The sequence below is a fragment of the Pongo pygmaeus genome, chromosome 3 (genome assembly GCF_028885625.2).
Source record: "Pongo pygmaeus isolate AG05252 chromosome 3, NHGRI_mPonPyg2-v2.0_pri, whole genome shotgun sequence".
Taxonomy (NCBI): domain Eukaryota; kingdom Metazoa; phylum Chordata; class Mammalia; order Primates; family Hominidae; genus Pongo; species Pongo pygmaeus.
The window spans coordinates 171,867,907-171,881,526 of record NC_072376.2 but is presented as its reverse complement, the minus strand read 5'-3'; the positions used below and the strand labels follow the sequence as shown (position 1 = coordinate 171,881,526).

General features: G+C 39.3%; 1 protein-coding gene across 9 annotated transcripts in view; it reads right to left on the bottom strand.

Moving 5' to 3' along the window:
* The window catches only part of FNIP2 (folliculin interacting protein 2), a 137,964-nt gene that overhangs the window by 97,282 nt on the left and 27,062 nt on the right, over positions 1 to 13,620 (bottom strand). For 3 of the 9 annotated variants that reach the window (XM_054484846.2, XM_054484852.2, XM_063664247.1), the window contains exon 1: positions 3,162 to 3,753. The exons of 4 other annotated variants lie outside the window; for them this stretch is intronic. In XM_054484846.2, coding sequence (XP_054340821.1) covers positions 3,162 to 3,337 — 176 coding nt within the window. In that variant the 5' untranslated portion in view covers positions 3,338 to 3,753. Of the gene's footprint in view, positions 1 to 3,161; positions 3,754 to 13,620 lie in introns of those variants that run through there. 2 more of the 9 variants (XM_054484848.2, XM_054484850.2) reach the window with 2 other exon arrangements.

Sequence of the window (13,620 nt, the reverse complement as noted above, 5' to 3'; positions counted from 1 at the left end):
TTGAAAAACTCAAAAGTTGTTGGCAGCTTTGCTATAGTCAATATTTTAAGAAAGAGGACTGGAAGCAATTATTCGAGGATGATACCATATACCTGGCATCATATTTAAGAGTCACTAGATTTTTTTTTTTTTTTTGAGATGGAGTCTTGCTGTGTTGCCCAGGCTGGGGTGCAATGGCACGATCTCGGCTCACTGCAACCTCCGCATCCCAGGTTCAAGTGATTATCCTGCTTCAGCATCCCAAGTAGCTGGGATTACAGGTACCTGCTACCACATCTGGCTAATTTTTGTATTTTTAGTAGAGATGGGGTTTCACCATGTTGGCCAGGCTGATCTCGAACTCCTGACCTCAAGTGATCCGCCCACCTCAGCCTCCCAAAGTGCTGGGATTACAGGCATGAACGCCACCGTGCCCAGCAAAGAGTCACTAGATTTGAAGGGAGTTTTAGCAAGGAATTTTTACTGACAAGCCATTTAAGATGCCTCTCATCAAACTTGGTAGTTTTTTGTTGACTCTAGAATTTTGTGAAATGAATTGAACCCCAACATCTGCCTTTATAGAGGTTAGGGGGAATGGAAATGGAGATGCATAGGACAACTCCTATCCTGAAATGTGTCATGCTACATGAAGAGTAATGAGACGACCAACATGTTTCTTTCTGCACTGTTTCCGTCTGTTTTACACTGTGGCTGTCATCACATATACAACATGATTCTACTGTAATTGTGGAATCTTTCTCTTCATCTTTTCAGTTACTGGAAAATCATGAGAAGAAAAAAAAAACCCTGCCTGTCAGTGTGCTGAACTAAGACCACTCGGAACGACTGATTTAAGATATCAAAGAGCAAAAAGAGATTGGAAGTCCTACCTACCTGACTGCCACATGACTTGGACAAAGAGATAACTCGTGAGCACTCTGGAGTCAGGTCCTTCAGTGCCAGCGCCTGTCAATAATTCACTTCTACCCTCAAGTTGGCCCAAGTTCTAAAGAAGTTCTGGAAACCAAGCACAATACTGCAAGTAAGCAATGTTTCCAAGATCGTAGTAAGGAGAAGAGAAAGCGGACGAGGTCTACTACAGCACATTGTCTGACTAGAGATGAATTCCAATTAATTGACAAATAGGTCATCATTGTACAAAGTTCTAAAAAAAAAATTCTCAGCACTAGAGAAGTAAATCTAAAGGAAGTTAAAACAAGGAAAGAGGATAACAGGTATGAAAATGTTAAAATTTAAAGCATCACTTTGAAGGTGAGAAGCAGCAGCTCATATCAAAAATTTTAGAGGTTTTTAAAAAATTGGCCCTGCATATTATTTTCTTACATGGACATTCACTCCCCATCTTTCATCCTAAATAACTATCTGGGGATCTAGAATTCTATAGAATAACAAAAATAGGGAATACAGAAGGCCCTACTACTACATCTAAGAATCTCAGAAGAAGAAAGAATTTTTTAAATAATCTGAGCCAATTACATAGTTTAATAGTTGAGAGTGAGATTAAGAAAAGCCTGGAGACTGGCCCAGGGTTAGAGGCTCCTGGGCAGGCAGAGCTAGGGATCAAGATTCAGATAAACTTGAGTCACTCCGTTACTCTCTCCTATCACTCCGCTGCCCTTTCTTGATAAGAAACAGATAAAAACAGATAGTATAAAAGTGAAATTCTTATCTGAACACTCAAATGTATTTTTCTAATGTACCATATCATTACCTCCTCCTCTACAAACAGATCTCTTTAACTGAATGAAAAGCATGTGACCTAACACTTGTAAAATAACTTCCTCACTTCTCTCTCACTCTCCGGTCTACTGTGCTCTTACACTGTAATGGACTACATCCCATTTTATTAAGTTTCTTTTTTCTTTTTTAGAGATGGAAGCCTCACTCTGTTGCCCTGTTTTATTGTTTCTATTAAAAAATGACAAAGATTTTTACGTGACAAAAACTATATCCTGATTATTTTTAACCAAACTAAGAAGCATACTTATGGGATAAAGTTGATGAGACATGTTAATTTTGAGAAAATTTCTGTAAGAAAAAAATGTTTTAAGTGAATTTATTTTATTACTATTATTTTTAAAGCGACAGGGTCTTGCTTGGTTGCCCAGGCTGGAGTACAGCGGTGAAATCACAATTCATTGCAGCCTACAACCCCTGGGCTCAAGCGATCCTCCCACCTCAGCCTCCCAAGTAACTGGCACCACAGTTGCATGCCCCCATGCCCTGCTAATTATTTTTAAAAATTTTTTGTAGAGGTGGGGTCTTGCTACGTTGCCCTGGCTGGTCTTGAACTCCTAGGCTCAAGTGATCCTCCCACCTCCGTTTCCCAAAGTGTTTGGATTACAGGTTTAAGCCACCATGCCCAAGTTAAATGAACTTATAAACTTGCTTTCACACCAATCATTAACTTTTAGCTCTCCTTACTATCTATCTACGGAAGAATTTGGAATGAAATGTAATTCTCAAAACAGTTTTTTGTTTTTATTGATATGCAATAATATTCTTTACAAATAGCATTTCAATTAAGTACCACTAATAATAAAATTAATAAATTCTTCCAAATTTATTAATGGAAGAATGTGGATGAAATAAACCAAAAAAAAATTATAAGTATGCTATTTTTTTTAGACAAGCTCCATTATTAAAATTTGCTGTTCATAACATCCTTCTCATGGAAAGGGTCTTCCAGAGGAAGACTGGGTCACCCCGATCACCCTGCTTCCAACTGGAAAAGCACAACCACCTGGCTGCCATGCAGACTATGAAGTGAGAACGCCCAGGCCTGAGCCCCATCTACTAACTGTGCTGGTACTTCAGGACTGTACCATTTTTTCCTGATAATTACTGTGAACAGTTTCATCCAAGTTTCAAGGGACAAAGATGTACACACTTCTTATAAGTTGGCTCCAGTAGAGGTAATGAAAAGAAGAAAATGGATGGGTAGTGGAGTCACAATAGTCACTAAAAAATATCCATGCTTACATCTCTTCTGTAAGAGAAGGGACTTGACTCTGCACACCCACCAATAACCCCATTTCTCCTACTTAGAAGCACTTATGAGAAACAACAACTTTCAGATCAATACAATTCCATCTCCTTAGTACACAGTAAATTAAATAAAAAATTATCTGAGATTTTGAAACAGAACTAAAGTTTCAAACCTGTTGTCGAGTTCCGTGTGGTCAGTGCTCCTGTCTACCCTGGTGTGTTTTTTAATCTTTGTGCATAAAAGCGCCCTGTAAATCCTCCCAGCACCAGGTACAGCGTCATTCACACATCTGGCAGAGTCTTGCCAGCTCTCCGGCTGGTTTGTGGTCTTCGCTGTGCCGCCGCACATCTCCTGAACGGTTTAATGTTCTTCCGGTTTATCCTGACCATAAACATGGACTTGGAGACAAATCCTGAAGTTCCTTTGTTATGTGAGGAATATTCCGTAATGACCACCAGTTCTAAACAATCATTTCACTCCCTATACAGTATGTGAGAAAAGCTACTTGACAGCAGCGTACTAATTTCCCCTTTCAAAGGTTAAAAAAAAAAAAAAGGTGGAACATTCATTTGTTACGTAAATTAAGCCTGCCAGTAATTTAGGAAGTCAGATCCATCTATCACATTACAAAACACGCTGTCTGCAATCCCATTACAAACATAGACAAGTCCTACTTTTGTTCCTAAGCTTATACTCCAGTTAGCAAAGACAAGACATTTAACAGGTTGAGCAGCTTGGACTGACTCACTCCATCTGTGCTCCCTAGCTGGAGAATATGTAGTAGTCAATTAATTGGTCACAAGACCTGTTCATATGGCTCTGGGCAATGCAGTGACTTGCCTTCAGCTGCAAGGTTGTTCTGACATTGGCTACACCACCCTCTTAATGGCTCTCATGTGAGCCAGTGTCAGCTGACAGGTCTTACTCTGCAATCTTGCAAAATTCTACCCACAGCAAGTGAGAGATGGTTACCCACAATAGCCAAATGTAGGACTTAATGTATAGATGACAAGGGGAGGTGGGACACATATTAGGGATGTATCCTTGCTTTAATACAAGAAAAAAAATGATAACGAGCAGCCATAAACCCTCAGAACTCTTGCACTGAATTCCTAGGCATATTCAAATGAGAAAGCCCAACCTGAGGACAAAAGCAGCTCAATTTTGACTTCTGACACTAATATTCTTCATCTGAAAAAGGAGAACAATGCTACAGAATCAATATGATTCTGTGGGTTCATGAAGAAAACATTTTTCTTTTATTAGAAATAAAAATCAAGATCCCTGGAATACAGGTCGAATCTTTACAATACAAAACTACGAGGGATTGTCCCAATTCTTTTCCTTTTCTTAGTCCTGGAATTTGGTGAAGAAAACATTAATAGATTCCTAAAACCTGATGAACTCTTGTCTGGTCCTTTGGCTTCAGCAATTTTTAAATGTACCTTTGTACTAGGTTGGTGCAAAAGTAATTGTGGTTTTTGCCATTACTTTTAATATATGGTATCCATACATTTCACTCCACGAGTGTGAGAAAAACTGATGTCATGGCAGGGCCTTCAATTACCTTAAGACAATCTTATATATATAATCCCTAAAATTCCTTCAAAATGAACTCAAAAAATAGCTGAAATTCACCCTCTCCTGAAAAATAAAAATTGCAACATACATATGACAACTTGAATCCTCTGTGGCACATGCTAAATTGATAGTATCAAGATAAAACCAGATTAGGAGAAAATGAATTCCTTTCTCCAAGAAGAACACATTTTGAGCTTAAAACTTAACTGACATGGCCACTGATCATGAGTTCTTTCTTCCCATAAACTGCCTTTAAAGTCACTTTCTCTTTTTAACAGAGAACCAAAAGATTACTTACGCAAGCACTATAAAAACTATTGTAGATCAAGCCTATAATCGCAGTGCTTTGAGAGGCCAAGGCGAGAGGACTACTTGAAGCAGGATTTAAAGACCAGCCTGGGCAACATAGCAAGACCTCATCTCTACAAAAAATTAGAAAATGAGCCAGGAGTAGTGGCATGCACCTATAGTCCCAGCTACTCAGGAAGCTGAGGTGAGAGGATCACTTAGCTCAGTAGTTCAAGACTGCAGTCAGCTATGACCACACCACTGCACTCCAGCCTGGACAACAGAGAGAGACCCCGTCTCCAAAAAAAAAAAAAAAAAAGTATATAATACATCTCTTATGATCCTAACTAGATTATAAATTATTTGCATATTAGTCTGGGTCTTGACATTCATTTTTGTACCTCATGCAGGTTTTATCCATGGCAGATGTCCAACAGATACTTTCTGATTGGTTTAATAACACTAAATATTTGCATTAAAACTATGATATGGGCCAGGTGCAGTGGCTCATGCCTATAATCCCAGCACTTTGGGAGGCTGAGGTGGACGGATCATCTGAGGTCAGGAGTTTGAGACCAGCCTGACCAACATGGTGAAACCCCGTCTCTACTAAAAAAATACAAAAAAATCAGCCAGATGTGGTGGTGGATGCCTATAGTCCCAGCTACTCAAGAGGCTGAGGCAGGAGAATCGCTTGAACATAGGAGGCAGAGGTTGCAGTGAGCCGAGATTGCGCCACTGCACTCCAGCCTGAGCGACACAGCAGGACTCCATCTAAAAACAAAACAAAACAAAACAAAAACTATGATATGAATCTAACTGTAACAAGCAGTGTGCTTCTTTGACAGTCAGATGCATACAGTCTGATCAGGAGGGTGCTTATACACTCCTTTCTGCCTTTCCCTCGTTTACCACAGCAAAAGTTCCCATAGAGGCTTTTAATATCTTGTGATCACTCCTATCAGTGAGACCAACATGATATCTTAACAGAAAGGATTTTTAGATTTTTTTAAAAGTGAAAATGCCATTTCCTCTGTTACCCAGCTAATAAGCCTTAATTCCACAGTTCAAAATCTGATAAAATGTAATAGGGTAGAAATGAAAAAACCACAACTATTATATGTTAAAGGAGATGTCTCTATATGACTTCAAATTTCCTGATGTTTAAATAGGAGTCTAAAATTTCTTCAGTAAGTGGAAAAAGCATAATTGTATCATCACAATCACTCTTCTGAGACATTAGAGCAACTCAGAGAGCAACTAAGAGGTGGTATATGTAGATCTTTTATGCTTAAGAGTCTGTTCTCTCCCTCAATCCAATCTCCCTTTTTTCTCGATCTTCTCTTCCCTAAAATGTAATCACACACTTAGAGAGGTATTCACATTGTTATTCATTATCATGCTGGGTGCCTGCTCTTAAATATTAAATACTATGCATATTACAATTTATCATCCACCCTATTTGTAACCCTACACATGGCGAAGTTATCTATTTCCTTTCTACAGTTCATCCATGTATCATAGAAGATAATTTGGGTTATCCAAAGTTTACACATTTACAAAAGTGTCTGCAATCACTGACTAGACTCCCACATTCCACATGTGGTTCAATAGGTTGTTGACTGGAACTGCTGCTGCCACCACTGCTACTTTCACAATACTGATGAACTTTCTAAGACACTGGAAGGGAGGACCACAGGAGTATGAAAGCATGATGAATCCATGTGGTATATGTAAGGAAGGTAGACTACTACTTCAATTTTTTAAAGCTGCTATTTGTACTGTTTCCAATCTCATGTACCAGGTATTAAGTGGTCCTACAGAAGGGTGCCAAGTTTAAGAATCAATAAATAGCACAGTATCATTTAGATCACCAAAGACAAATATCTGGTACTGAAGACACAAGTCCAACCTCTTTCCCCCGTGGCCAAAATCTCTAAACAATCACATTGTCTCCTGTGATGCCCAGACTCCTCTCCAAAACCTTCAGATGCAGTGCTGCCAGGACCCACCTCCAATCCAAGATTTGACACCTGAGAAAAAGCCCATTCCCATGCCTAATTTAGAGTTGGGAGAATTAAAATCATGAAAGTTTCTAGGTAAGTATTCATGCATTTCTGTAATTCCTTGACCTCACATTCTTCACATGATGAAAAGCAATATCATGATATGTAATGAAAAATTAACTCAAAAGCAACAACTGAGAAACGTAGCTTGGAGGAGAAAAATCTAAGACTTAATACAGCTCCCTAAAAAGTCCATTCTAATTATTCTCATTTAATGAATCTTGCAATAAAGAATCTTTCTCCTTTCAGGATGTCCAATCTTGAAAGGAAAAAAAAAAAAGAATCCCTCTTTCTCTGATATTTGCATTACATTAATGAGAAAAAAAGGAAAAATAAATACAGGACGGGAGAGAGTGGGGGAGGTTTAAGATCCACAGCACCACAAATGACCCTCCTCTTTATCAGGGTAATTCCGTATCTTCCATAATGCCTTCTCCTTGCACAAGAACAAATGATCACAAATCTTTCTACCAGAGACTTCAAAGCACGGTCCCCAGAAAGACACAAAAAGGTTATGGGATGCTGTTTCTTGATCCCAGTACTGGTACTGTGAACGCACAGCAACTCGAATATGTATACTGTTTTGTATATTATAATTCAATCAAAGTTTATTAAAAACAAAATAGGTCCTCCTCCTAGCCTACAGCCAGTAGATTAAGGTAAGGGGGTGTGAAAGCTTTTTTGAAGCAGTCTACTTTAGGGGAATGGGCTTTGGAGACAGATCCAGGATCAGAACCAAGTCTGTCAATACTTGGCTGTTTTCAGAAACATGACCATGGATAGTTCCTAATAGCTAAGCAGCAGGCCATCCTCACAATACCAGTTCAGTGTGCAATCAAACAATAACATACCTACCCTAATGCCATCTAAACTCATCTGACGAGCTCAGCACTAAGGAAATTTGTCAATATGTCAAATTCAGTCATATAGGGTAGAAAATACTGGTAGGTAGTTAGATCCACTGAGTGCTCTTTTATGTGCCAAGCGTTGTTCTATGTGTTTAATTTAACCACAGGAAGTAGGCAGTAGTAATATCTTCTCTTAACAGATGAGGAGAATGAAGCACAGGAAGGTTAAGGAACTGACCCAAGGTATACAGTTTGTCAGTGGCAAAGCCAGGCCTTAAATCCAGGTATCCTTGTTCACGAGCAGGCCCACTCTGCTCATTCTCATACCACGTCTGCGCCTGACCACTGGGACAGATCTGGGAAGGGGCTAAGGAGGAGGCAATTGGATATCACTGACTGATAAGTCAAATTCTTTCTTCTACATCTCAAATTCCATGCCACCTAGAATGTTTAGATTCTCATTAATTCAGTCCTCTGAGGACAAGGCCCAAGTCATGTGCTTTGTGAGTGACTAAGTATCTTGTCGGACACCTTGCCATGAACCCTGCCCTACTCACTCACCCCTGTCAACAATTCCTGTGCAGAAGCCGAGCACACCAGCCCCCACTGCCTTCCCAGGATTCTGCTCTGCCCTCCACTCGCAATCCAGCACTTCAGCTAGGGACAGACTCCTAGGCAGAGCGATTTTTTTTTAATCCATACAAAGTTAGCTTAAATATTCAATAGAAATCTATGAGTATTATTGTTTTGACATAAAATGTGGAACTACCTGGGAAATAATTTAACTTTCAGATCCAGATCAAAGTTACATGGAAATTCAGGAAGATGTGCAGTTCCTAATTATAATCTAGATTATTTTCTACTCCCATGTCTCCATACTTTAAAGAGCAAAGCATTTGGCACCCAGAGCACAGAGAGAAGGCACCCAGTAACTGAAAGAATCAATGAATGAGTGGCACATCTTCATAAAATCTGTGAAACATAGAAAATTCTTATGTTAAATAAACAGAATGGGATAAAAATTGTATATGCAGTTTGATAACAAGCATGCTTTTAAAAAACTAAATGTAGAAAAAGTAAATATCAGAAAACAGAAAAAAGAAAGCATAGAAAAACCATACCAGAACGCTTTTGAGCAGCCACGATTAGGATGCTTTTTAAAAATTCTTTTATATTTTTGAATTTTCTAATAATAGGCATGTATTATTTACAAACAATGGGAAAAAACTATTTTTTTAAAAATTCTCGCCATTAATGATCACTTGATTTCCTTAATCTGTAATAATTCTGCAAGCTTTATTTTAAGAGAATTGTCAGAGGCAAAACAATTTCTGACAGCTGAAAGGAAAAGCAAAGCACTCACCCTGGAAGGGTGCAATTTGACTCACACGATTTTTCCTTCAACATAATTGCTATCACTAATATTTATAAAAACCAGCAAAAGTATATAGCCATAGCCATTATCCTCTTAAAGTATCTAAACAAAGCTCCACAATTTCCCTTTATTTGGAAACTTTGTGTAGTACCAAGCAGCAATGCAATATACATAACAATGAAAGGAATTTTTAAAGTACACATATTATACGATTTTTTGAAAAAGTGCTACCGAAAGGCTATCTGACCAGGTACCAGCATCCAGACAACACAGAGATAAGGAAAAGAAAGTTAAGGCTCCAGGAAATCCCCAACCTGATAAACGAAACAGCGGCCCAGAAGAGCTATAATAAAGCTGTGTTTGTAACTACTTCATATCTAAACTTTAACACCAAGAAGAGGTGGCCAGGTCAGGCCGGCAGTGTAACTCTCCACCCACAAGAAAAGGCACTGTGTATCTATTTGTCTCGGTAAAATGATTCAACCTTTCCAGAATCAGGGAGATAACCAGCAATTTGGATAAAGACTTTCATGACTTTTTTGTTTAAAGGTCCAATATCAGAACTCAATCTACAACCTATTTTTCTTATGTACGATTTTTACAACCCATCCCCATGATTAAATTATAATCATATAATCATTAATTCCCCTGAAATTAATAGCAGCTATGGGATTATTTTTTTAAATAACTTTTAACTGCCAAAAGTTAGAAACACATCAGCAACAAAATATTACATAACTTTTAAAGTTTAACTTTGATTTTGGGCCAGGCTGTCACTAGCATTTGGACCTAGGAAAGGTATCAGTAGTCTAGAGCTGCTTAAGAAGTTGGAAGCTGAGCTACTGGGTTGGGGCCATCATCTCAGCAATCATTCACAGATCTCTCATTCTCTGCAAATCATGTGATCAGGACACTCTGTTATCAAGTAAGGTAGAAGGTGTCTGGAAGAGCTTCTGCAGAAATTCTTATCAACACATTTGCTTACTCTACCTAGTTCATCACAGAAAACTGCTGTATGGTAGTGCCACTTTTCAGTGCTCCCAATCTCCACATCGGGACTAAAACTATTTAATTCATGAGAAGCATGTCTGAAAAACACCTAGCAGAGAACTCTTGGCTATCTCCAGCTCCCTTCCATTTGGATGTACAGCTATAACATAATTAAATCTTCTGTTAATGCTTTGGAACTTTCTGTTGCTGATGCCTGGATTCCTCAGCAGGCAATGCAGAGCTGTACAAAGTCCAGTCCCCTAAAATGCTGTCAGTATTGAGAAGCAGCAGCTCACATGCCCAAAACTACTACTGACAATTTAGCCACCTCACAAGCATGAAGGTAAAACCTTCTCATCATTCTGTACCTTCTCATATGCCTTGCTCTAACCAACTACACACCTATGTCTCACACTAGACTGGTCTCTGTTTTCCTGGAGAGGAATGTTTTTGTGAATAGGCTTCTCTCTTACATTTACAACATTTTTAAGCGTTTATAATTTTTAACATTTATAACATTGAGATACAACTATTTATCTCACAGAGGAATAAAAAATTCATTCAGGCTACTGTAAATGGCATCATACAAATACATATTATTGCCATTAGGGTAATTTTGGAATTACTAAGTTATTCATTAATCTGTGTTATAATTACACAAGCCACCAAATGGGATTAAACAAAACAAAGAACATCTGACATTCTTCCAGTTTATAAAGGCATTTCATTGCTTTTGTAGAATAATTTATGAACTCACTTTTAAAATGTGCTATCTAAAGACTTAAAACTCCACTCACTTCATCTTTTCAAACATTTCATGTGCCAGACCCTGTTAGGATGCTGATGATACATGAACCAAACCCCTGCCACCTTTATGAAGTTTACATGATAGTGGCAGAAGAAAATCAATAATTCAGAAAAATATTCAGTGTGCCAAAACAAATGGTGAGTGCTATAGCAGAAGATGAAGCAGGGGAAGGGTAAGCAATAGGGAATATTCAGTGGGAGGGAAACTTACCTAATTATCCATCTCTTATATATGGAGAGTAAAGACTTGGATTAAGAAAAAATCTAGAAGGGCCAGGTATGGTAGCTCACGCCTGTAATTCCAGCACTTTGGGAGGCTGAGGTGGGAGGATCACTTGAGTTTAAGAGTTTGAGAGCTCCCTAGGCAACATAGCAAGACCCTGTCTCTATAAGAAATTTAAAAGTAATCAGGCATGGTGGTGCATGCATGTAATGCTAACTACTCAAGAGGCTGGAGTGGGAGGATTATTTGAGCCCAGAAGTTTGAGGTTGTGGTGAGCTATAATCACACAACTGCACTCTGGCTTGAGTGACAGGGCAAGACCCTGTCTCTAAAAAATAACAACAAAAAAAAATTTAAACAAAAACAAAAAAACCTAGAAGCCTTGGTCTTTTAAAGGCTGTCAGTGTAAATAGTTGTAAACAGGATAAAGAGGAAAATGAAATTAGTGTGCCAACAGTCTCAAAGCAGATGTGGTGATGGAGTAACAGGTCTCCCAATGGTGTGGGAGAAGGTCTTGCCAGAAGCCCCTCTCTTCTCTCCACACTAGTGATAGGAAGGCTGGGCAAGAAGTTTTCTCTGGAGCCTGTGGCACTCCTGGCTCCCTCTTGACTCATGCCAGTGGAGAAATGGCAGCTTCCATCACAAATTCCACTGGTACCACCCTAATCCAAGCCTGGTGGATTTGGGGTTTTTTTGTTTGTTTTGTTTTGTTTTGTTTTGAGACAGGGTCTTGCTCTGTCACCCAGGCTAGAGTGCAGTGGCAAGATCACGCCTCACTGCAGCCTCGACCTCTAGGCTCGAACAATCCTCCCACCTTAGCCTCCTGAGTAGCTGGGACTACAGGCATGTGCCACCATACCTGGCTAACATTTGTGTTTTTTGTAGACACAGAGTCTCACCATGTTGCCCAGGCTAGTCTCAAACTCCTGGACTCAAGCAATCTGCCCATCTCAGCCTCCCAAGGCGCTAAGATTATAGGTGTGCACCACCATGCCCAGCAAAGCCCAGTGTTTTGCCAGGACTACCGTAATAGCCTTCATACTGGTATCCCACTCATTCTTGGCCTGCTACAAATTCATTCAATGGAAGTCAATGTATATAACAGAATAACAAAGTTAATTAGAATTATTAAAGGAAATCTATGTAGAGGTTAAGTTAGTGACAGTTCTCCTTCAGTTTTGGTTTGACAGGCAAAAATAGTGATACCTACCCAAAATATAGCTATAATTAAAGGTTTCTCATGCAATACATTCATCGCTGGTAAATTAAGTCAGACTCTTAAAGTGCTCTAAGAGTTCTAATAGCCACAACGACTACGAAAGCTGCTTGGGAGTTGACAGAAATCAATTTAGGAGAAGAGAAAGCTGGGAAATGAAAGACTGGGAAAGGATATTCAGCTCTGAATCAGCAGACTCTCATTTCTCTGAGTCAGTTCCTCATGATCAGGCTGAGTACGAGGAACTCAGGAGACGCCAGCCACCAGCGCGTAGTCACCGTCAGCAGGGTCCCTGCTGAGACAGGGTGTCATACCAGGAAACAGAACCTTGGACGAGAAGGCAAGAGCTAAGTCTAGTTCTGGCCTAGTCATCCACTACCTATGTGACTTTGGGGAAAGACATTAGACTCTCTGGGCCTCAGTTTCCTTAACCATAAATAGACAAGAATTGTTAGAGATGTTAAATGTGAGCATTTGAAAATCCCTTTGAAAAACTATAAAATTCTAGACAAATGCGATGTGTTAATTTTTATATACACAAGCCCAAAAGTACTCACTGTCTCATTTGAGTTGCTAAGCTCATAGATGATTGCACTGTATTTATACAACATGAAGCCAAGATAAATAACTTTGGCCACAATGATACCTGGCAAATAATGATTTTACCCAAGAAGGTCAATCACCTTCCCACCCCATCTTCCCTCCCCCCAAAACATAGCCAATTCTCTGGAAGCTCCAGGCAATTAAACACTCTGAGATAGACTCATCACAAAGTTCCTTGGGAACAATAAGCTCTAGAACAAATCAGCACAACAGTTAGAAAATTATATCTGTGGAACAATTATCTTTCAAATTAATATAAGGTATTCTCTCTTCCACTCATAAATCCCCTTTCAACACCCCACATATCCTCAGTCACATCAATTTCCCCTTCTAAAGTACCCCTCATTTAACTTTACAAGCTGAATCCTCTAAGTTCTTTTAGGACCCAAACCAAGGGCCATTTGCTCTATAAAAACTTCCCAAATGGTCCCTTTCCGAAAACGTTTCAATATTTGTAATAGGAAGACAGAATGGACTCTATAAACAATGAGTCTAAAGGATTCTCTACCTTTCTTGTAGCTCAGAACCTCCCCAACTACAACCACGGTTCAACTTTCCCCTTGGCTATACCTTGGAACAACAGTCACCATGTCTACACATTGCCACCAACCACGGTTTAGGGCAGCGGTCCCCA